This window comes from Tenrec ecaudatus, chromosome 1 (genome assembly GCF_050624435.1).
Source record: "Tenrec ecaudatus isolate mTenEca1 chromosome 1, mTenEca1.hap1, whole genome shotgun sequence".
Classification (NCBI taxonomy): Eukaryota; Metazoa; Chordata; class Mammalia; order Afrosoricida; family Tenrecidae; genus Tenrec; species Tenrec ecaudatus.
The window spans coordinates 50798331-50821737 of NC_134530.1; the positions used below are offsets into that span (position 1 = coordinate 50798331).

The window sequence follows — 23407 nt, forward strand, 5'->3', positions numbered from 1 at the left end:
TGGAGGGAGGTTCCCTAGAGGAGTGGGTTTTGCCTGTCTAGCACACTCCCAGCCTCCTCCCCTAACATCTGGAGGCCATCTGAGGCCTGGGAGGGCAGGCAAACCCGCAGGAGTGCTTCCAGGAGGACTGCAGTGTCCTCAGGCAGGACACAGCCATGCATGACAGGGGCAGGTCATCCCCGTGGCATGACCGAAGGGAGGGACCAGAGGATATCCATCAAGGTGGTGCATTCAAGTGGGGTACAGGGTTATCATGGTGCTGGCATCTGTTGGGAGGACTAGAGTACGAAAAAGGAGCCCTGGTGACACATTGGTTTAAGCGTTTGGCTGCTAACGGCAAGGTCAGTGTTTCACATCCACCAGCTTCCCCACCAGGGAAAAATGAGGCTGTCTGCTTCCGTAATGATATAGCTTCTCGTAAACCCTAAGGAACACTTCAGCGCTGTCCCGTCAGTTTGTTTTGCGTTGGGATCTGCTTCCTGGCAATGAGTGGACTTAGAGCATTACCATGGACTAACTGTGTGGCCGGGGCATTTTGTGAACAGGAAGCTGGGAGTACTGTAATCAGGGCTGGCGTAGCTCAGGGAAGACTGGAGTCTTTCACAGTGGGGATACGGAATTTCCATGGAGACCGCATCAATTCAGAAAGATCTGGGCTCTCACAGAATGTTAGAGAGAGGGTGGAGTCTTCCCAGGAGGCTGGTTTAGCTCTGAGGGAGCAAGAGTGCCTAGGATGGGCTGGAGTGGACTCTCACAGAGTGGGCTGGAATATTTGGGAAGAGGGTGGGCTTGGTGTTGGGCCTTGAAGGTTGCCCCAGGGAGCCCCCTGCTGTCCTGAGCCTGCGGTCCAAGGACTCTGGGGATCCCTGAAGCCTAGTCCCATACTTTCTCCTGCTCCCCGAACTGAGCAGCATTCTTCTGTTCAATCACCAGCTGTCATTCAGCATGGGCTACAAGTGATGGTAGTGACCGTGACCTTGGGGACCAACCTTCACCACCTTTTCAAAGTCTGTGCTACCAGTGCAGAGCATTCTGCCTTAGCCCTGGGACATCCAGGTAAAGGCCAGGTTGACCTGACTGTCGCTGTCTCTAAACAAAACCTTGCCCCGAGCCCCACCTTCTTCAGCAGTCCTGTCCAAACAATGGGACTCCCAGCTGAAGTGGGGGCATTCCTGGGCACAGAGTCTTCTGTTTTCTGGGGTCTGTTTGCAGTCTACCTCCAGTTCCTTCTGCTTCGGCGGGGAGCTTGCAGACTTCCTGACCATGGGAGCCCTGTTGGGATACAGGAGCCTGTTCCACTTCAGTGACGCCTGCACTTTGCTGCAGACGTTAGGCTTTGTCTGAGGTCCTGGAGCCAGGGTGCCCTGAGTTGGCAGGCAAGGGTGTTAGTAGGCAGCAGGTAGAAGAATGTGTGTCGCTGTTGTGGCAGCAGGTCCCAAGGGCCAATTCTTGTTTGCTCTGCCCTGTCTTGCCAAGATCCACAATCAATGCTCCTGGAAACAGTGGTGGAGGGATCAGAAGACAGCAGACCTCTGAGTGCCTGCCCCAGTCCAGCCCGGCATTTTCAATTGTCTCATACGCCTGGGAAAGTTGGACTTTGACTAGAAGCCCAAAGAAGAGCGAAGAAGAAGGGATGCATCGGAATTGTGGCGCTGCCAAAGAAGGGAGCGTGGCCTGCCAAGAGGGTAACCCCATCTGTCTTGGAAGAAGCTCGTACATCCAGAGCGCTCCTTAGAGGCCAGGACGGCGAGACTTCATCTCACATACTTTGGACACATTGTCAGGAGCGTCCAGTCCATCATGCAGGGTGAAGGGAAAGAGGAAGACCTGCTGTGAGAGGGGTTGACACTGTGGCTATAACCATAGGCTCACGCAGAACAGGGGTACAACGGCGCCAAGCGAGGCAGCGTCCAGGCAGCGTCTCCTTCGGTTGTGCTTAGGGGCGCTATGAGTCGGGGTGGCTCGATGGCCCCCAACACCATCAACCTCGTGCTTCTCCAGACACAGCAAGACCCTCAACTGCTGCCCCGGTTTGAGAGCAAGCCCCCCCACCCTTCTGAAAGAAAGAGACGGTAAAGTGGTAAGAATCATTCCATCCCATAAATTCTCCAGGGCCGGAAGGAAGGAGGAGGGCATTAAGAATTGGATCACAAGCTAGAGAGTGGCCCAGGTTCATTCTGAAAGGCTCCCCTGTAGGGTCTCTCTTTCCGGATGGGGAATCTGAGGCCCAGGGAGACTGCCCAAGAATGCAGTAGTCTCAATGCGTGACCAAAGCCACCTTGACCTTTCTGGCTCAGGCCTGGGCACAGACTTGATGCTCAGGAATGCACGGTGTCTCTATCCCCAGATGGGGCCTGTACACAAATCGTCGGTCCTGAGGTGCAAGCCTTACTTCCTGGGGAGCCTGTGGCAGATGTCATGATGCTGGGCAAGGACTGGACCCTGAGCTTCTTTCAGTGCCTGGCAGCAACCAGCCCAAGCCCAGGAGCGCCAGTGTCTGGGAGGCATGGAGCTGCACAGAAAGCATTTCTTCCACAGCCTGAAGTACCCGGTTGGGGGTGGGGGGCTGCTCCCAAATAGAACAGAGGCACAGTGCCCCCCCGGGTTCTTGCTCACCCTTGTCCCTCATCTTCACACCACCCTGCCACTGGCACCTGATGTGGGGATCCCCACCATCCAGAGGAGACCGGGAGGAGCTTGTCCAGGCTCTCACTAGAGGCCCCCGCAGAGGCACACAAGCAGTGGGGCTGACTGGGCAAATGCTTATTTCCCATCACAACCCCCATCTTCTCCCTGACAGAAGATGTAGGGATATATCTTCTTCAAGGTCAGCCAGCAAAGACAAGTGGGGTGCTGAGCTCTTATTTTGTCTTCAATACCCTGTGACTTGGACTTTGTTTTCTAAATATCTATTTCTTTAAAAAAAATCATTTTATTGGGGGCTCATACAACTCATATCACAATCCCTATATCCATCCATTGTGTTAAGCACATTTGTACATTCGTTGCCCTCATCATTCTCAAAACATTTGCTCTCCGCTTAAGCCCTTGGTATCAGCTCCTCATTTTTCCCCTTCCTCCCCCTTGATAATTTATAAATTATTATTTTGTCATGTCTTACACTGTCCGACATCTCCCTCCTTTCACCTACTTTTTTTATTGTCCGTCCCCCAGGGAGGAGGTTATATGTAGATCCTTATAATTGGTTCCCCCTTTCTACCTCATCTTCCCTCCACCCTTCCGTATCATCACTCTCACCACTGGTCCTGAAGGGATCATCCACCCTGGATTCCCTGGGCTTCCAGTTCCTATCTGTACCAGTGTACATCCTCTGGTCTAGCTGGATTTGTAAGGTAGAATTGGGATCATGATAGTGGGGAGAAGGAATACATATCGACTTCTATAGCTGCCTTTCTCGCTGGACCCCAGAGAGCCTAGCCTAGAGCTAGCATCTCTCTGTGATTGTTGATTGAATGAATAAAACAACATGTTTTCTGAGTATTATGCCAAGGACTTGATATACATTAACCCATTTAATCCTCACCACGATTAAATGTGAGATACTCTTCTCCCCATTTTACAGATGGAGAAAGCAAGACTTGGACAGCAGACACATAGTAGATGCTCCTGAATTTTACTTTAAACTGGCTGACTGAAAGGGTGGACGGATTTGGGGGAGGGGTGAGTCCCAAGAATTCGGCAGCCTTGTGCACCCAGCTGAAATTGGCCAAGCCAAATCAAGGGAGAGCCTTCCTGCCAAGCAGCTGGCCCGCAGAGTTCTGTCTGAGGCCTGGCCCGGGGACTCTGGTGAGAGTCCACGCAGAATCCCGAAAATGCCCTCCGGGTTTCTGGGAAGAGGCAGTCCCAGCTGCTTCTTCGGCAGCCCTAGAGAAATGTGAAGGGACACACTCTTCACTGCAGCAAGGATGGCAGCAAGTTGGCTGCAGAAGGAACTCGCTCACAAATGTGGAAGAAGCCTGGAATTCCTTATCAACGTCAAGAAAAGACTGTGGTCCCTGGGGGCAGCTCCATGGGCAGGACTCTGGGAGAAGTGGGAGCCAGAGGGCGGGAGAAGCATGGGTCCCGCAGCTCCTGCACGTGGGAACCACTGGCTAGTGCAGGAGATGTGTGGCAGCCCGGGGCAGGAACTGATGTAAAGGCCACGTGGAGAGGCGAAGAGAGCTGGGGGAGCGAGGGGGAGCCCTGCGAGAAGGAGCCCATTGGGCCCCATGGGAGGTGCTCCTGGGGGACAGGAGTGGAGGGGAGCGCGAGGATGACTCAGGCCAGGAGAGTCATCCTCCAGTCACAGTGACTGGCGTGCCACTAGATGCCACTGCTATCTCATGTTACTCATTCCTTCATCGAAGCTCTGCTTAGTGCCAGGCTCTGTCCTGGAGATGGCAGACAGAGTCCCCACCATCTTGGAACTTACAAGTGGGAGGGGACAATCAACAGATACAGCATGTCCTCATGCTTTGAAGCAAAGTAAAGCAGACCGGAGATTCGAGTGTTGGAAATCAGGGGTCTAGAGTGGCTTTTCAATTGCAATTTTTTTTTTCTGAGCCCAGGAAGTGCTGTCTCCACAGGTGGCATTTGAGTAGAGACCTAAAGAAACGGTCTCTTGCTTTGTGATGGTCGGACCAGGGTGCAGCTGCCTTAGCCAGTTCCCTGCTTCAACTGACAAGGCTCACTTCCTGCAAGATATCCCTGAGGAGAAGCCACACGGACCTACCCCGAAGGAGCCCTGGGTGCTGGAGCAGCTGTGTGGAGACCCCTGCCAGGGCTGAGATGCTTGCATACTCACTGACTCAGCTTTCCTCCTGCAGTCGGCATCATTGTGTCTGTTTTGTGAGATGGAGGAGGACTTTCTGGATTGGTGTTGGACATATGGGTTAATGTTGGACTTGTGGGCTTGGGCAGCACTGGGTTGGGATGTTTTCTTGGTGCGCGTTTAACCTTTATATAAAACTCTCTCTTATACCTGAGTTTCTGTGGATTTGTTTCTCTAATGTACCCAGACTAATACATAATACCAACATATATCTATTTAGCATTTTTGGAATGCCTGTTATGTGTCAGACCTTGTTCTAAATTCTTTAAATGGTTAATTCATGTAATCCTTGTAAGGTAACCCTATAAGTCCAAGGTAGATAAAGACTGAGGAGCCCTGGTAGTATAGTGGGTTACATTTTGGGCTGCTAATCTTAAGGTCATCAGTTCAAAACCACCAGCCACTCCACAAGAGAAAAGAGAGGCTTTCTACTCCTGTAAAGAGGTAGTCTTGAAAACCCACAGGAGCAGTTCTACTCTGTCCTATAACCTCGCTACGAGTCAAAATTGGCTCAATGGTTGTGAGTTTTTAATTTGGACCTGGTCAACTGACCGAAAGAGATCAATATGTGTGCCCATTCCAAAGGAAGGTGATCCAACAGAACATGGAAATTATTGAATACTATCATTAATATCACATGCAAGCAACATTTTGCTGAAGCTAGCTCAAACCTGGTCATGCCAGTTCATAGACAAGGAACTACCTAAAGTCAAGCAGAATTCAGAAGAGGGCAGGGTCTGTAGTAGTTAGATAATCTCGCATTAATGTGAGAATATTAAGAGTGAAGGGGTGGAGTCTAGCCTGCCAATCAGGTCACAGCCTAATGCCTCCTTGTGGATGTGGCCTTCTCATGAGGATTCTGGGAACTTCCTCACTTCCTCCTGGGAGGTGGGACACTCTCTGATTCATCTTCCTGTTGACAAGCCACATGGAGCCACTTGGATAACAGCCAGAGCCCGAGATGCGTCCAATGCCATTGGATCCACAAGACTTTGCACCCAGTAGCCTGTGATCTTCCTGTGTGAGTCTGAAGAGTGATTCATGGACTAGTATTGGACTTGGGGAATAATATCAGACTTATGGACTTGATCTGTACTGGACTGGCATGTTTTCTTAACATACAATTACTCTGTGGTATAAAGCTCTTTCTTATACATACATGTATGTCCCTGGATTTGTTTATATAGTCAACCGAGACTAACACACAGTACAAGCAATATCATTGCTAAAATCAGACGACTCTTGGCTGAAAGCAGAAAATACTAGAATGAGGTTTACTTGTGTTTCTTTGCTTTGTTTTGAATTATATAAAGTCATTTGACTGTGGCTCATAGCAAGCTATGGATAACATTGAGAAGCATGGGAATTCCAGAACAATTCATTGTGCTCACGTGAAATCTATATGTTCAGGAACACAAGGGGATGCTTTATGGTATAAAATCAGGAAAGGTGTGCATCAAGGTTGTATCTTCTCACCATCCATATTCAATATGCACGCTGAACAAATCACCCGAGGAGCTGCCCCGGGTAAAAAGAACACAGGACCAGGCTTGGAGGAAAGCTCACTACAATCTGTGACATACAGATGACACTACCTGGCCTGCTGAAAGTGAAGAGGATTTGAAGCGCTTACTGATGACGGTCAAAGACGACAGCCTTCAGTGTGGCTTACAATTCAACATAAAGACCACAACGCCCTGTGCACCACCTCACTCCCCCCCACACACCCCTGGACCAATAGCACCACGAGAAACAGAGAAAATATAGAAATTGTCAATTCCATTTCACCTGTAATCAATGCTCATGGGAGCAGGCAGTCGTCAAGAAACCAAACGACATACTGCATTGGCAAATTTGCTACACAAGACCTCTTTAAGGTGTTAAAGAGCAAGATGTCCCTTTGAGGACTAGGACGTGTCTGGACTAAGGCAAGCAAAGGCTGAACAACGAACAAGGGAGCGCGAAGAGGAAGGCTGTGGTTGGATGACACTGGTGGCACAGCACTTTGAACTGGCCATGGGCTGCCACACGAAGGAACCAGTCTCCTTGGAAGCACTGCAGCTAGAGTGCTTGTTAGAAGCGAGAACAGCGAGACGGCACCTCAAATACTTTGGACATGTTATCAGAAGGGACTCGTACCCGGAGAAGGACAACACAGTTGGTAAAGCAGAAGGTCCAAGACAAAGAGGAAGACCCTCCCGGGGACCAGTTGACACTGTAACTGCAAGCATGGGCTCAAAGATCGCTCAGACTGGGAGGCTCCCAGGGACCGAGCAGTGTCTTCTCTTGTCCACACGGTCCCTGTGAATCAGAGCAGGCTCCAGGGCACCCAACAGCAGCAGCTAAGAAAAGCAAGGCATAAAGGGGTAAACTGTTTGCCCAAAGCCAGCACAGAACAATTCATCTAAATTTACTCTAGGTAGTCTGTATCTAAATTTACTCTAGGTAGTCTGCTTTCAGGGTCTGGGCTCCTAATCCATGCTGATGCTGCCACTCAGTCAGATTAGGAATATATATATATATATATTTTTTTTTTTTCTGCAGAAGAAGCAACTCTATATCTGTGTACCTTGTTTGTTAAGCTTAATGTTCTTTACAGACCTTTCCTTATCGGGACACACCGATCTCCCTCATGCTTTTTCAGAGCTGTGTAGTATTCTATTGCCTTGTGTTATATACCTAACCTAGTCCTCAACCAATGGGCTTTTGGGTTGTTTCCAGTCTTTCGCTATTGCAAACAATGTTGCAGAGATGAACTCATTTGTCACCCTGCAAGTCTATCTGAAGAATACATTCCCAGATATAGGATATCCGAGTGGATTTTCCATTTTGATAGAAATTTTCAAAATGCTCTTTTTGGGAGCTAGACCAATCTATAGCACCCCAGAATGTCTGAGAGTGCTGTTTCCTTTCAGAATTGCCCACCTAATATGTTATTAAACTCTTTCTCCCCCCCTCAAATTGATAATACCAAAACTAAAACCAAGAAAACCCACAAGCTTGCTGCCATTGGGTTGATTCTGATTCATGACGAACCTATAGAGCAGTGGTTCTCAACCTGTGGGTCGCGACCCCTTGTGGGTCAAATGACCCTTTCACAGGGCTTGCCTGATTCATAACAGTAGCCCAATGACAGTGATGAAGTAGCAACAAAAATAATTTTATGGTTGGGGGGGTCACCACCACAAACTGTGTGAAAGGGTCGCGGCGTGAGGAAGATGGAGAACCACTGCTATAAAGGGCTTCCCAGACTGTAAACCTCTAAAGGAGCAAATAGCTCATCTTTCTCTGGCTAGTGGTTTTGAACCGATGAGCTTGCAGTTAGCAGCCCAGTGCTTACCCAGCAGCCCCTCCAGGGCTCCCTCAACCGATACTATTTCCCTTGTACAGTTTTTAAAAGTTATTATTTGCATTCTTTTGAGTGAATTTTGTGCGTCTTTCCACATGTTAAAGAGCCATTTGTATTTGGTTTCCTATGAACTGTCAGTTCATATTATATGTCTGTGTTTCCATTAGATTGTTGGCTCTTTGAATAAAATATCCAAGAATTCTTTATGTGAGAGAAAACTCTACCTGTGATCTGATTTGCAAATATTTCTCCCAAGTTTGTCTTATGATTTGCTTTACCGTGTTTGTTCTTTTTATCCATGCAGGAGATTCTATTGCTACATAGTTGACTTTATCATCTTTTTTTAAAAAATAGCTTTTGGGTTTTTTGAGTTAGGGTTAGACTTTTTCCTGTATGAGATTACAAATTCTCCCATGTTTTCCTCTAGTGCTTTTTGAGTTTCTCTTTCTTTCTTTCTTTCTTTCTTTCTTTCTTTCTTTCTTTCTTTCTTTCTTTCTTCCATCCATCTCTCTCTTTGATCCATCTCAAGTTCACTGCAGTGCCCTCTGTAAGGGACAGACTGGCCCCCTACCAACATCATTCTTTAAAGAGTCCATTCTCTTCCACTTGGAGATGCCCCTAGGTCAAATACCGACTCCTGTGTGTGGTTCTGCTCTAACCCACAGGGGACGACAGCTCAATGACACAACTGCGGCTGGTGGTCGTGGCATGTAATTGGGTCTCTTTTGGAACTATCTGTCCTAGTCACTTGGTCTGCTTGTCTCTTCTTCCTGCACACCAAGAAGTGGTTTTCATTCTTGAAGTTGGAAATATTACTAGTAGTAATCAGAAGGCTGGTCTTGCCTTTTTAATTTTAATGTACAATTCAGTGACATTGATTATTTTCTTCAAGTTACTGCCTTCTTCCTCCCCCAACAGCCTTCCTGGTCTTCTCTTCTCCCCAGCCGTCCCCCCTTCTCCTCCCCCATGGAGAATCTCAGGAAATCTGGTGGGGCTTCTTATATTCTTTTGGAGAAGAGACCATAAAGAGATGATTATAGATCATTTGGTAGGCGCTAAGGGGGGCAAGTAAACCAGGGTACAGGCACGGAAAGAAGGAAGAAGTGGGTTTCAGATGGGCTGCCAGCAGGTCCTGCAGACACCTGAGGAAGCAAGGGAGGCCCGTGGACACCTGGGGAAGACATTCCAGGCAGGACCAAGGGCAAAGGCAGAGGCCCAAGCAGGAGCATGGCTGGCATGTTGAAAACAGCCGGGATGGAGTGGCCAGAGGGGAGAGTGGGAAGCGATGAAGTAGATCACCCAGGGCCTTGTAGGTCAGAGCAAGGACGCTGGCTTTTCCTCTGAGACGGGAACCATGGGAGGGGATGAGCCGAAGAGGGACCTGCTCTGACCTCCCTTTTAACAGGACTGCTCAGCTGCCACTGTGTGTCAAAGGTTGACTGCGGGGGTGAGGGCAGCCGCAGGGAATGCAATAGGATTTGGGGAGGGAGAATGAGTGGTAACTTGGTTTCCGGGGCCACCTCCCCCACCCAACTGTGGACTTCATCTGCAAGGACAGGCACTTAGCTTATTCAGCTCCACATGCCAAGGAAGGGCTGGGCACAGAGCAGGCATCGATAAACATTTGTGGGAGGAACAAGGGAGGGAGGACAGAGGAGGCAGGAGAGGCCCAGTCCCCTGGGTGCTGGCTTCTCCAAGGCCACAGGCAGTAGAGGGAGAGAAGGCAAGAGAGCTGGTTCTCCACCAGGGACCCCTCCAAGGGCAGTGGGAGGCGGAGGAACGTGACTCCTTCTAGGGCCAGACTGGCTGTGGTTTGTGCTGGAGTTTACCACCCCAGAGACCCCGGAGGAGGCCTGGGATTTGAGGTGAGGCTTCTAGGGTGAAGTGGCCTGGGGCAGAGAAGAGCCATTTCACTGAGTCCGGACACAAGGAGGCCTGTGAAGGTCAGGGATAATTTTCCAGTTCCGAAATAACTGGGCCCTCTGTGGTTTCAGGGAAGGACCAGGTGCTGGAGGAAGGATGACCCTGTCAGGCCCCGCTGGGGAGTGCTGCGACCCCACTGGGCGCCACATCCAGTTGTGGGAAACGGAAGCCGCCATGTCCTGACCCTGAGCAGAAGAGGCGGGGGCCCAGAGCAGATCAACTCTGTCAGCTGAGAGACACAGGAAAGGGTGAGCCATGGAAGTCAGGCCTGGCTCTGCCACTGCCTTGCTGTGTGACCCTAGGCAAGCAATAGCCATCAGAGAACTGTTTGTGACAAACAAGGCGACTTGACCCTCCAGTAACTTACATTCTAATAGGGAAGATAGATATCAATGACAAGAAAGTACAGTTGGTCCAGAGGTCAGGAGCAAGAAGGGGCATGGCTAAAGTGAGTGAGGTCAGGAGTCACGCCCGGTCCCCATCTGGATAGGGGTCAGGGTGGTCACTGGAGAGGAGCAAACCAGAGGAAAGGTGAAGGGGCAGGAAAGAAGTTATCCCAGTTGGGGGCATCCTGTGTGGTGGGTGCAAACATCTGGTGGATAGGAAAGAAAACCCACAGGAGTTAGTGGGGTGATAGCTAAGGAATGGGGGAGAGGTAAGGACTTGGCTGAGACCAGAGAGCCAGGGATGGCTTGACAGGTCTCGCCGAGAGGTTTGAGAGGCATATAGAAGGGTTTTAAGCAGGAGAATGATCCCACTTGGGTAGGAACATCAAGGAAGGTTGTCTGGGATCCCACACAAAATCTCATAGGAGCCCAGGCCTCTTGTCACAGCTACCTCTTTAGAACCACCTCAGGGAGAATGAGGAAGCTCACTGGTGGGAGGAAATTCAGAGAAGTGATAAGGCTGGAGGGCCTAGGGTGGGGGTGGTGGCTCATGGGGAAAGTAGGTGAGGAGGGCGAAGGCACATGGCTGGGTACCAGGAAGCTCAGTGTCATGGGATTCCATGAGTCAAGAAGTCTTCCCTTGTAGAAGCTTAAACCCAGAAAGACAATTCTGTCATCCGAGGAAGAGGGAAGCTAAGTCCACAGGTTGACAGAATTGCTTAAGGTCATAGATCAAGTCAATTGGGAGTCAGGGCCAGGGAGAAATATAGCTATGACTCTTTACCAACACCTGCCCTAATGTCAGAGTGGTTAACCTTAGAATGCTAACCAAAAGATGAACAGTTTGAGACCATCCGCTGTTCAGCAAGAGAAAGACAAGCGAGGCTTCCTGTTCCCATAAAGAATTACACTATCAGGAAACCCACAGGGGGCACTTCTACCTTGGCTCTAGAGTAGGCCGTTCAAACCCACGAGCTCCTTCCCTGGAGAAAGTTGAGTCTGTCTGCACCCATCATGATCTACAGCCTGGCAAACCCTATATTGAGTGATGGGAGTCAGAACCGAGTCAACGACAGTGGGTTTGATTTGGGGGGTTTGCTACCTGCAAGTCCAGGTCTGGACACTTACTACATCACAGCGTGTAATGCAGGTACCGATTCCTAGTGGCTGCAAAATTGGCTCAATCAAGCACAGGAACGATTGTGAGGAAGGCGTGTGCTCTTTCATGCTGTTGTCAGTGGGGGTAGCTGCGAGCCCTGGGGACACATGGCAGTTGGAACCCACCGCCCCTGCGCCTCCGAGAAGACGCTTTCGACCTCGGTAAAGATTTACAGCCTCGAAAACCCACTGGGGCAGCTCTACCAGCTGAGTCACACCGACCCATGGCAGAGAGGTTGGGATGAGTCAGAACCGACTCGCTAACACATCAAGCCTGAGCCCGGGAAATGAAAGCTCTAGTTCAGGGTCACAGCGAGCTGGGGCTCGAAAGTAGGTTTGCAGACGCCTGCTCCTGCAGCAATTCTGGGCCCGAGGGCGGGACCAGAGGACAGCGAGGTGGGGCCAGGCGAGCGTACGGGAGGCTGGGGCTGTATTTCTGGGACTTTCCTCGCTGAGGTCAGAGGCCTCGAAATAGCCCTTCTCGGTTGATCGGGTGATCGCCTCCGAGGCCGGGTCACATCCCTTCGGGCCCGCCCACTGCGGCGCCGGCGGCCGGCGCAGCAGCCGGGCGCGACCCTCCGCGGGCCCGGAACCGCAAGCGCCACACGAACAGCTCGCAGCGGCCGTCGCGGACCCCTTGCCGCTCGGGCGCGGTCCACTCCCACGGCGCCTACCCGACGGCAGCGACCGAGAGCCACCCGCCGCCAATCAGAAGCCGCGATGAGCTCCGGGCACGCCCCTTTGATGACATCACCCACCCACCCCCGGAAGCCCCGCCCAGTGGTCTTGCTTGGGAAGGCCGAGCACGGCGTCACTCTGGGGCTGGAGCCGCGATGATGGAGCACACGTTGCATCGTCCCTTATCACGTTATAACTGCTGGCAGAGCACCTTAATGTTAAAGCACACTTATTTCTCCATCGCTTCTTCTTCCCTTCGTCTGTCCATTTACTCAAAGTTATCGGTGCCCATTTCATGTGCCCGGCAGGCATTGTGTTAACTGGGTGCTGGTCATAAATAACGTCCATCCCTGTGCTTGTCCTGGGGCAGCTCAGATTCTAGAGGACTCTTCACACGGAACATCCTGGTTTTTCCTTATGATCATGGCCTCTTCTAGGGAGATAACATACGACTGCCCGATTTCATTGGGGGATTCGGGACTCTGGAGAAGTTATAGCTGAGCCACCACCTTCAGCAAAAAGGGTTCAAGCAAACCGCTTGGGCAAAGGTTGGAAAGCACCTGGGGAACTCTGGGAAGCTGGGAGTCCAGTATACCTGAAAGAATTGGGGAGGCAAAGCAAGGTGAGATAAGGCCCCGGGGCTTTGGGGGAGCAGATTATTCAGGACCTTGAAGGGCACTATAAGAAAGTAGGGGCCTGAAGAGCAACCACTGGCAGGATAGGTGTCGCTTGATCTAATCTGTCTTTTCAGATCTTCTCTGTTTTAGATAGATGAAAAGATGCAGAGAGGCAAGAGTGGGCCCAGGGAGACCTGTTAGGCGGACATATGAGGCACCCTCCAAACTGAAGGGAGGGAGGGACTAGATAGATGAAAGGGGCAATGTGGGTGTATGTAAAGATGGGAGCAGATTCAGGGGGAAATAGACTCTACAAGGCGCTGAATGTGGGAGCAGAGGGAGGTCAAGATGAAGTTATTCATCCATTCAACAATTAGCGATGGAGTCCCGTCTGGATATCGAGCCCGTTCTCCAGAGGCAGACAGGCTTGATTAAGAACGGTAAAAATTCCAAAGGTTGGCACCTTGAACTCACGCAGAGAGTCCTCAGAAGAAAGGCCTGGCAATTGGCTTCCCAAGGTCATTGCCTTGAAAACTCTAAGGAGCACAGTTCTGGTCTGTAGCACACAGGGTTTGCCCTAAGTGAGAACCAAGTAGCTGACACGTGGCTGTGTGTATGAGTGTGGTTGTGTGCGCGGGCGCGCCTTGTTTCTCCCTCTAACAAGAGGATCCCATTGTCATCCAACTCTCATTATCCAGCTTGCACATGCATACAAGACAGCATACATGCATACAAGGCATATCATACAAGATTGAAAATACCATGGCTTGGGTCAGGCCCACCTTAATCTTCAAAGTAACACCTTTGCTTTTAAAAACATTCAAGAAATCTTGTGTGCCACTTAGCCTAGCGCAATGCCTTCCTTGATTTCTCTCTGGCACTTTTGTTGACATACAAATCACATGTCATGTGTTCAATAATTCAATCATATTGAAAAGAGTGGTGCAATCATTACCTCCTTTGATTTTTGACGGCTGCTTCCCTGGGTGTTAGTGGTGGACTTGGGTAACATGCAATTCTTGACACATTCAATCTTTTCTCTGTTTATGATGATGCTGCGGACCGGTCGGGTTATGAGGACCGCATTCTTGCAGGATGGCTTCCGCAGTACACGACAGCTATTGTTGTTGTTGACACTGTGTGTGTAGGGTGTTCAGCCACGAAAACAACAAGCAGTTCCTCAACTCTAATAGCATGTACATTCTAGTGTGTCTGTGGAGGAAATGAACAAGTAAGACAATAAAGAAATATCAGATAATATTAGGTTTTAAGCATACACTTAACACTGGATGATGTGCGAGGGCACAGTGGGTCCCAAACTAATTTCACATTAAGATTACCCAGAGATTCTTGGTTTGTTTGTTTATGTTGAATTCTGAAGTCCAGGCTTATTCCCAACCAATTAAATGTCACTCTCCTAAGGCTCAGACCCAGCCACTGGGATTGTATGAAGGCAGGCAAATTCCACAGTGCAGGCTGGTTTGGGAACCACTGTGAGAGAGAAACAAAGAAGCTTCTTTAAAGTCGGTGGTCAGGGAGGCCTTCTTGGAGGTGACATTTGAGCAAAGACTGAGGAGTGAAGACACAGCCATCATTGGAAAGTCCTGTGAGCAGGTGTCTGGCATGGGTAGCTACATGGCCTAGAAATGCCCTTTCGCAAAGTGGAACAAAGTGAGGGGAAGGGATGGTCTTGGGCTGGTGGGTGCCAAGAGAGTGAGTGAATGAAAGAATGAGTGAGTGATCGTGGCAAAAGGAAGACCCTTTACAGTCTAGTTAGAGCAGCTGGACCACATTGTCCTGTTGGTCTACAGGTGCCGAAGATGAACCCCACTGGTGCATCAAGAACTCTTGGTCACCGATGTGGGCACATCCTCGTGTTTGACCAAAGCACCTGTGGCATCACCACCATCTCCACCACCACCACCACCAATCCCATCCTACTGCCATCTGTAGCTGGGGAGCCTTCAGCAGACATCCTGCCCTCCACCAAGACTCCTACACACACACACACACACACACACACACACACACACACACACACACACCTTGATAGAAGCAAGCAAGGACTGGCTATTGACCAGACAGTTGTGAGACGGAGGCTCAGACAGGGTCAGAATCACGCAGCAGGACTGAAGGGTGGCGGCCTCCAAACCAAGCACATGCTTCTCTGCTCAAGGTTGGTTTCAGAAGGCTTTCCTGTCCTGACCTCTGACCTCCTGTTTCTGGCCCTAGTGGCTGGAGCTCATCCTCCAGTGGGTGTAGTTGAGGGGTGGGGTGGGTAAGGGGTGGTGGGGGGGGAGCTGAGGGATGGGCACCACGCTGGACCAGCTAAACGTGGATAACTAGAAACAAAGCAGGAAACATGCAGGCTGGGTTTTGTGATGATTCATCGTAGCTGGACTGGCATTTCCCTTGATACTGGCTTCAGCCAATCCAGTGAATAGATCTTGAGAGAAAGAATGAAGATGAGGCCGCCTGTGAGGCTAATCTGCATCCAGCTAAGGACTCAGTGGGCCCCTGCCAACTGCTGGTGGGCACAGGACACCTCTCTGCAGCTGCTGTTTGGAGATGGAGGCGTGGGCTGGATTAACCAGACCAAGTGTTTGGGTTTCCGGTGGTGAGTTATCAGGCTGAGGAGCTGGACGAGGGTACTTGGGCCTGTTTCTAAGACTAACTGATGCTCCTCGTTCTTACCTGGTAGCCTGTCCCTTTACCTCCCGCCCTCTGGGTGGCCTCTGAGCTTTTACCTCCCGCCCTCTGAGCTGCCTACTGCATGGAGACCCCAGAGGGAGGGAAAGAAAGGCTCCTTGGGGCTCTCCATCTGGCCTTCCTAGGACCCACCCCCCAAGTCCGGAAGCCAGAGCTCCCCAAATACCCACCCCTTCCCCCAAGCCATCTGCTTAAAGGAAGTGGCTTCTCAGTTCTTCACAGGAAGCCACAAGCATCCTCTGCCTCAGCTCCTACCAGCTCCTGCTGACCCAGGCTCTCCACTGGCCCCAAGCCCCTTCCAGACTGGCCCCAGCAGTTCTCTGTTGCCAGGTCATGCTCTGCGGCTCTCTCAAGAAGTGTATATGGAGTGCCCCTCTCATTTCCTTTCCATCCCTGTGGCGCAGGGCTGCGAATACAGACAGAGATGGGAACTGATCACAGTGGGCTTCCAATGCCAGGCCCAGGAACTTGGCGTTTCCAAGGCTGTAGGCCTGAAGGTCTGGAACTGATGGAGCCCCTCCTGAGAGTTTCTGGACCCCCTACAGCAGAGCAGGGGCCCAGTCTAATTCATCTCAGTCGCTTCTCGGAAGCCCATCCCCACCGCCCCAGGGAGGCAGGCAGGCTGTGTATAATTGCGTGCTAGTCTTGGAAGGAGGAGATTCCCAGGATGGGCCTTGACTGCCACCGGGTGGACATCTTTGTGCATAGCATTCAGGGATGTGGGAGCCATTGCAGGGGAAAGAGAATGAGTTGACTTTCAAGGTTATGAGAACGGAGAGATCCTGAAAGAATACGGGAAATCCCTAGATAAAGGGGAGGCGCTTATTACGGAAAACCCAACTCCAAACAAACCCACAGCCATCACGTGGACTCTGACCCTTGGTGACCCTGCATAGGGTTTGTGCGGGCACTGATAGCCTCATCTGTCGCCCTGGGAATAGGTGGTGGATTTGAACTGCCAACTCGGCCGTTAGCAGCCGAATGCCTAACCCACAGTGCCACCAGAGAAAGACCTCTAACTTAAACATTCAGGAACGTTCTTCTAAGTCTGAGTGAGAGTCCAACTCCTCCTCTTCCCCTATTCTACAGGCAAGAAAACTGAGGCCCAGAGATGTGGCGGAGGATCTCAAGGTTTTAGAGCAAGCCAGCCACCGTGACAGGATCTATTTTTGACCTCCTTTTAGGGTGTGGTGAGGAGCTGGCCTGCTAGCTGCAGTCACCCTCATTTGTGACCAAACACGGCATCTCCCGGCGCCATCACCTACCTTCGTCACCAAACTTGGCACCACAAGATGGCTTTGGGTTGTGCCCAAAAATAAAATCCAGCCTCAGAGGGCCAGGATCTGACCTTCAGAGGGAATTCAGGAGCCGAGTTTAGAACAACATGGGCCTGGTGACTGTGCAGCCCACCTCCTCCACTTGCAGGTGGGGACACTGGGGCTCCGAGAGGGCCGCGGGCGCCCAGACTCAGCTCTGCGTCTCTGGTTGCGTGAGCTGTGCCCCTCGCTGCCTCCTGCAGTATCGGCCAGAGGACATGGAGGGGAAGGCTGCGAGGGGGGAAGTGGTTGTGTGGGTGCTCCTTGTCTGGGCACTGGGCCCCCAGTGAGTGGGAGCTGATTCTCTCTCACTGCCCAGTGCCTGATACAGGGCACAGACTGACTCCCTGCCACCAAGTCCATGCTAACTGCCCTGTGGGGTTCCGAGACTCATTCTGTGTGGGGGTAGAAAGCCGCCTCTCCTCCCCTCCTCCCCCCCCCCCCACCGAAGAGCAGCTAGTGGTTTTGACCTGCTGACCACGTCCAGGGCTCCTAGGAGCAGAGGACTACCCCATAAATGGCTGTAGAAACAGGCAAGGAGTCCTCCCACACAGGCCCAAAGAGAGGCTGGGCTTCCCGGTCATTCATCTTGAGAGTTGCTGGGGCCTCGGATCTCAAGTCCTGAGGGCACAGCCACCCCTCTCTGGCCTGATGTTCAAGGGAAGAAAATTCCAAGATGCGTGCTTCTGGGCAGTCAGATGTCGTGGGGTCACTCCCGACTTCCAGCAGCCTGGGTGTGCAGAGTCAAAGCGGGACCCTCTCAACAGCAGGTGCCAGGCCTGTCTTCTGAGCATCTCTGGGTGGGTTCGAAAGACCAACCTTCTGGCTAAGAGTTGAGTGCTTAACTGTTGGCACCACTCAAGGATTGTGAGGATGGCACCGAACCAGGCAGTATTTCATTCTGTTACACACAAGGTTGCTATGAGTCAAAACTGACTTGACAAGAATGGGGGGTGGGGGGTGGGAGGAGGCGCTGGAGGCACAGTGGTTAAAGTATGCAGCTGCTAAATAAACATTGATATTCAAGGCCACCAGCCCCACCATGAGAGGAAGATGGGGTGGTCGACTTCCATGAAGATGACAGCCAGCCATTGGCTCAAAGGTAGGGGGTTGGAGTGGGCATCCTGGGGTGGCAAAGGGTCTTAGGGAAAGGTTCGAAGAAAAGAGGCCCAGTCTTGCCCACCCCATGGTGACCGGGGAGTGGGGAGAGGGAAGGAACACGCAGATGGGAGTGAAGGAGGCTGACCTTGGGCTCAACTCTCACATAGGCGGGAGCTTCAAAAAGTTTATGCAAAACACCCCGTGAACTTTTTGTTCTGTTTCCCATGAACTTTTTGATGCCGCCTATAGAATAAGTACCTACTGCCTGCCAGGTATGTGTCCAGAACTAGGGCTGTCTAGAGATAAACTGGATATAGTGCCACACACGTATCTCCCTGAGATGGAGCCCTGTCAGACAGCCAGGGGTGAAATGAACAGGTCCCCACGAGATGGGATGACTGAGACTCAAGCTGAAATCCTTGCTGACCGCCTGTCTTTGGACAGCCAGGCCAAAGCTGGAATCTGCTCGGGCTTGAATGGTGAGTGAGCATCATGTTGGGGACTCAGCCCTAGCTTCTGCTCTGGGACACAAGTCACAGAGATAGGGTTTGGGGATCAGTGTCCCCCTGTGCACCTTTGCTACAAACCACTTCTCTGGGGCTCTGGGGCAAGCTATGAGCTATGGCAAACAATTGACATTAAAGCGAAGGATGCAAACAAGCAGAATGGAACCGCATGCACACCGACACTTAACTGTAGAGGAATTTCTGGATTCTAAGAAAGGCTAGTTAGAAGTGCATGGTGTGTGTGTGTGTGTGTGTGTGTGTGTGCATGTGTGTGTCTGAGCAGACAGGGGAGGGGACCAAACTATAGCCCTTTTGTGAGCAGTGTTTGTAGTTCACTCACAGTCATATCCCACTGTGCAGGGCTTCCCAGGAGGGCTGAGCCAGCACTGAGGAGGCTGTGTACCCAGCAAAATCTCTATCAGTGCTGGGTTCACCCCACCTTCAGTGTTACTGGATTTCTGGGGCTTCCCCTGCCCTGGGCTGGGTACCCTAGGCCACCCGGTACTGAAACTTCCAAAGCTCAAATGTCCCAGACAAGGTCGGGGTCATCCTTCCCGTCCCATCAAGGCCTAGGTGCACTGAAGTGTCAATGGTCATCCTGTCCCCAGAGCTCTCCCAGGAAGAGACTTGCTGGTGGTCCACACCCATTCCCCAGGACAAAGGGGAGCTGGCTTTGTATCCCCCATCTTAGAGAGATCCCTCTGGTGGCTTTTCAGATAATGGAGAGTTGGTTTCTCTCTCTGCCTCATCAGAGAAGCAGCTAGGAGCGAGACCAAGGCACCCTAGAAAATGGAGCCCAAGCACTCCTGCTGTGACGGGGCAGCAGGGGCTCTTCTGGGGAAGCAGCTCAGAAGAGGGCGCGTCTAGGTTGGATTTGGAAGGACAAAAGGGAGTTTCCCCGTGACTCGGAGCCCTGGGGATGTAGTGGTTACACATTGGGTTGCATACCACAAGGTTAGTGGCTCGGAACCACCAGCGCCCCCCAGAGGGGCAAGATGAGGCTTTGGACTCCGGTAAAAAGCTGCAGTCTCAGTTCTCCTCGGTCCTCCAGGGTCACTATGAGTCAGAAGGGCATTCCAGGCAAAGAGAACAACAGGTGCTAAACCTCAGACAAGCTGAGGAGGGTTTTAGGGGAAACCGAGGGTATGGGGGAGGGGTGCAGCAGCCCAGAGCAAGATCTTGTTGGGTTTCTCGGAGCAAGAGGGATTCATCGAAAGACAAAGTGTTTTCTGAGAGAGATTTATTTTGTTTCCTCAGCTAGATCATTGAGGAGCACGAAGGGGGCTGCTCCTCGGCTGTTCGGTTACTCCTCCTCCTCCTTCTCCTCATCCCCACTGCTGACGGCCTTATAGACTCCATAGCCCAGAGAGGCACCAATGTTGCCCAGGACGGTACTGCCACCGGTCGCGCCTGTAAAGCAAGCACAGAAGGGTCACTGGCCTCTGGAAATCCACATGTCTGGAAACCATTGGTCGAATCCTAAAAGGCTCCAAGGGGGGAGGGAACTGCTGCCTTCAACTCTCATTCCCTCACTCGCTTGCCATCTCAAATCAGAGATGTGCTTCGAAGATGAAAGAGACCTCCCGGAGGGTTCATTCTGTGGCACGGCACTTCAGGCCTGCCACAAAAGAACACACGGTGTTATTAAGGATGCTAACCGCAGCGTTGTTGGAGACCCCGCCGTGTGGGTGCTGGGAGGCTCACCAACAAGCCTTGGCTCGGACGTGCCAGAGCCCATCTTACAGCCAGAGTGTTCTTAGCCTGGTCCATCCCGTCACCACCCCTCACAGCAGGGCTGTGGGCTGGTCTAAGCCTCTGCCCACTGGCCTCCTCTGAGCTGGTTCATGGGGTTTTTGTGCACAACTGAGAGAGGATGAACGGTTCAGAAACACAGTGTGTGTGTGTGTGTGTGGGGGGGGGTTCTCTCTAGAACTGTGAAAACCATGGGGAAGAAAAAGAAGAGGGAGGCAGGGAGGGAGGGAGGGAAAGGAGGAGGAGGGGCAGAGAGGCAGAGGGAGCATTCTGCCGCCATCCCCTTCAGGCAGATGGATTTGGCTTGGTCCACCATGCTGCTTTGTCACTGGGCCTCGGTGAGATGGAGCAGCTTCGTGAATGCCACACTCAGATGACTGACCAGGCTGAGACTTGGCACCAGCAGGACGCCGGCCTTTGGGCAGCGGCAGGGAGAGCTTTCTCCATCCAGGGCCATTTGGCTATTTAGAAGATCATTCGCAGGCCAGACAAAAGATCAACTTAAAAATTAGCCTGCTATATTTGGTCAAACATTTCACGCACTCACTCCTAATGTGATGGTTGGACGGGCTTCTCTTGGGTGAGGGGTGTGATGTTAGCTTTCACGGGCCGCACGGTTCTCTAGCCCTGCCTTCCACACTCTGCGCAAGGCTTGCGACATCAGACAGGCGGTTTGAATGCTGGCTCCGGTCCTGCTAGTGGCGAGGACTTAAGTAAATGACTTAACCTCTCGGTGTCTCAGTGTTCCCATCTGGGCAATGGGGATAGCAAGAGGGCCCGAGTTAGCCAGAGAAAAGGGCTGGCGCCCCTGCCTCAGGTGCCCACTCATCAACGCTCTGCAACATTGCCACCAGGCCCCCGGCAGGCACGCCGCCGCCGTTCATCACCGCAGACGTGCTCATCATCCAGGAGGCCACGGAGCCCGCGACGATGCCAGTGGAGGTGAAGCCCAGCGCCACCGGCAGCCCGGCAACCAGGAGCCCTGCGGGGAGAGGAAAGGGAGCTCAGGCCCCGCCCCGGCCCCGCCCCTGGCCCCGCCCCACCCAACCCAACCCCCAGACCCACCCCCAGACCCACCTCCTCCGATCACGTAGGGCCAGGCGCCCCAGCTTCCTGAATCACTGTCATCCGAGTTCCTTCTTTTTCCTGTGCGGAGAGCCGACCAGCCACGTGGAGTGGGGAGGGGGGACGGGCCCGGGGCGCCCTACTCTGTGCCCGCGTTAAGCTCACTCTCCCAGAAGTGGGGGTGGGGTGGTGGAGAGGGGGAACCGCTCTCCTATTGCGGAGCTTCTCAAATAAGGGAAAGACTCCCCCCCTCCCCAAAGCATAGGTGGCAATGAAAATATTTCGAAAGAATGGAAAAATTGGCCGAGAAGGGATTCGAACCTGGGACTCTGGTTACAGCAACCCATGTGCGGTCTACCTTTACGGCTTCCCGAGTTCCGAGGCACACCAGAGATCCCGAAACTGTCCCAAAGCCTCCCTCCCTTTAATTCCACCCCCTATCGCTCCCCCCACCCCTCCCACCCCCTGACTCCCGGTGAGTCCGCCGCCTTCCGCTCCAGTCCTGAATTCTTAACCTGCGTCGACCCCGCAATAGGTGAAGAGCAGGTAACACAGAAAGAGCGATTCTGCCTTCTGCCGCATGGTGGTCTGCGAGCGGGCTTTGCTGCGGGCTCTGGGGATGGGGGAGAGGGAGAACGTCCTCAGACCACGGGAGGGGGGAACTGCGCCAGGGACCAGAGTCCTCACAGCCCCGACGGCCCCTCCGAGCGAATGGGGGAATCTTGTGCGGGCACGGGGCTTGCACCTGGTGAATCCTCCCAGATGCGGCTGCTGTGGGTATTTCACGTCTCTGAGTTTTATCTTTAAAATGAGGCTCTTAATCGAGCGTGTATCAGTGGATAGGTGGGAGTTTAGAAATTGTCCATCCTGTGTCCCTACCACTTCACCAAACGAACAAACCCGTGGCCATCAAGTGGACGCAGACTCAGAGTACATGCAAAGGATGTCCAGGGCTGTAATCTTTAGAGAAGCTGCCTGGCGCATACAAGAAATAATTACATTGAAAATAATTCACAACTATATTCAGCATCTATTATTCCATGGTTAAAACTGATAATACGTTTAGGGTGTGGGGCACCAGGCGTCACCATTGTGGATGACACCCATCCTAGTAGGGAAAAGAAAGAATCTTACCTGAAGCCTGTGGATGGATGGAGCAAGTACCAGGAATCGGCTCGCAGGCTGAAGGCTGCCACTTTTATAACCCCTGGATTCCCTCCCCCAGCCCAGGCAGCTGAGCTCAGTTTTCATTTCCCAGCCACTGACTGCAGTTTGAGTTTCTTTTTCCCTTTGCGCATTGGCACTGCCTAGAGGCAGAAAGGAGCAATGCACACTGGGAATTTCTAAACAGACAAGCATATTCCAAGCAGGTCACATCCAAGGAGCATGTGAGGCCCTGGTCGGTTGAGTGAAACCGGAGCACCAGTCCCCCCTGGGGGTGGAGGCCTGTGACGTGTCAATTCATTTCATCCTAAGATCCTCTCTGCTTGAGGTACATGTCAGGGCTTGCACAAGGCGCTCTTGAACATTCGCTCTCTTCAACCCCACAGCAGCGTTGTGAAGTAGTACCATTTACTATTTTTAATTCCCATTTTGCAGTTCAGGAGATGAAAGCTTTGGAAATGGACCCATTCCACTGTTCCCTCGGGATGGCTGCTTCCCGAGGTGCAGGGTGTGGAAAGAGAAGTCATGCCATCCAATAGGACCCCTGGCCATAGTAGTGGATCGATCATTCTTTAAGCCTTTGGATGGGATGCTTGCAGAGGCACTATGGGTAAGAAATCCAACCCACATTCGGAAGGCATAGCAATTCTCAGCAGGACGACTCCTTGCTCTTTCCACAGTGGAAGGGTCTGATGTCTTCAACCTGCCACCTGGTGGCTGACTGCCCTCCCTAAGTAAGGCTGCCCTATTGCAACCTACTTGTGGCAGGCTGGCTAGTGGTTGGTAGCTCCTAGATCCCTGTTGGAGAGAGTGCCCACGAGGTTGTGCCCATCTGTAGGCTTCTTCCTTGCC

General features: G+C 52.1%; 1 protein-coding gene across 3 annotated transcripts; it reads right to left on the minus strand.

The window, feature by feature from the left end:
• Positions 1-19797: 19797 nt before the first annotated feature.
• On the minus strand, positions 19798-22731 carry IFI6 (interferon alpha inducible protein 6). Of its 3 annotated transcripts, none has more exons than XR_012781109.1 (5): positions 22526-22729; positions 21907-22004; positions 21404-21472; positions 20874-21308; positions 19798-19984 (listed from the first exon to the last, which is right to left on the minus strand). XR_012781109.1 is itself a non-coding variant. In XM_075538688.1 (5 exons), the coding sequence occupies exons 2-5, from the start codon at positions 21971-21973 to the stop codon at positions 19878-19880; spliced, it is 396 nt and encodes a 131-aa protein (XP_075394803.1). In that variant the 5' UTR covers positions 21974-22004; positions 22526-22731; the 3' UTR covers positions 19798-19877. The 3 variants fall into 3 exon arrangements, 2 of the variants coding, with proteins under 2 accessions (XP_075394803.1, XP_075394809.1); XM_075538688.1 differs by having other exon boundaries at positions 21156-21308; positions 22526-22731; XM_075538694.1 differs by having other exon boundaries at positions 21152-21308; positions 22526-22731.
• Between the last annotated feature and the right edge of the window lie 676 nt (positions 22732-23407).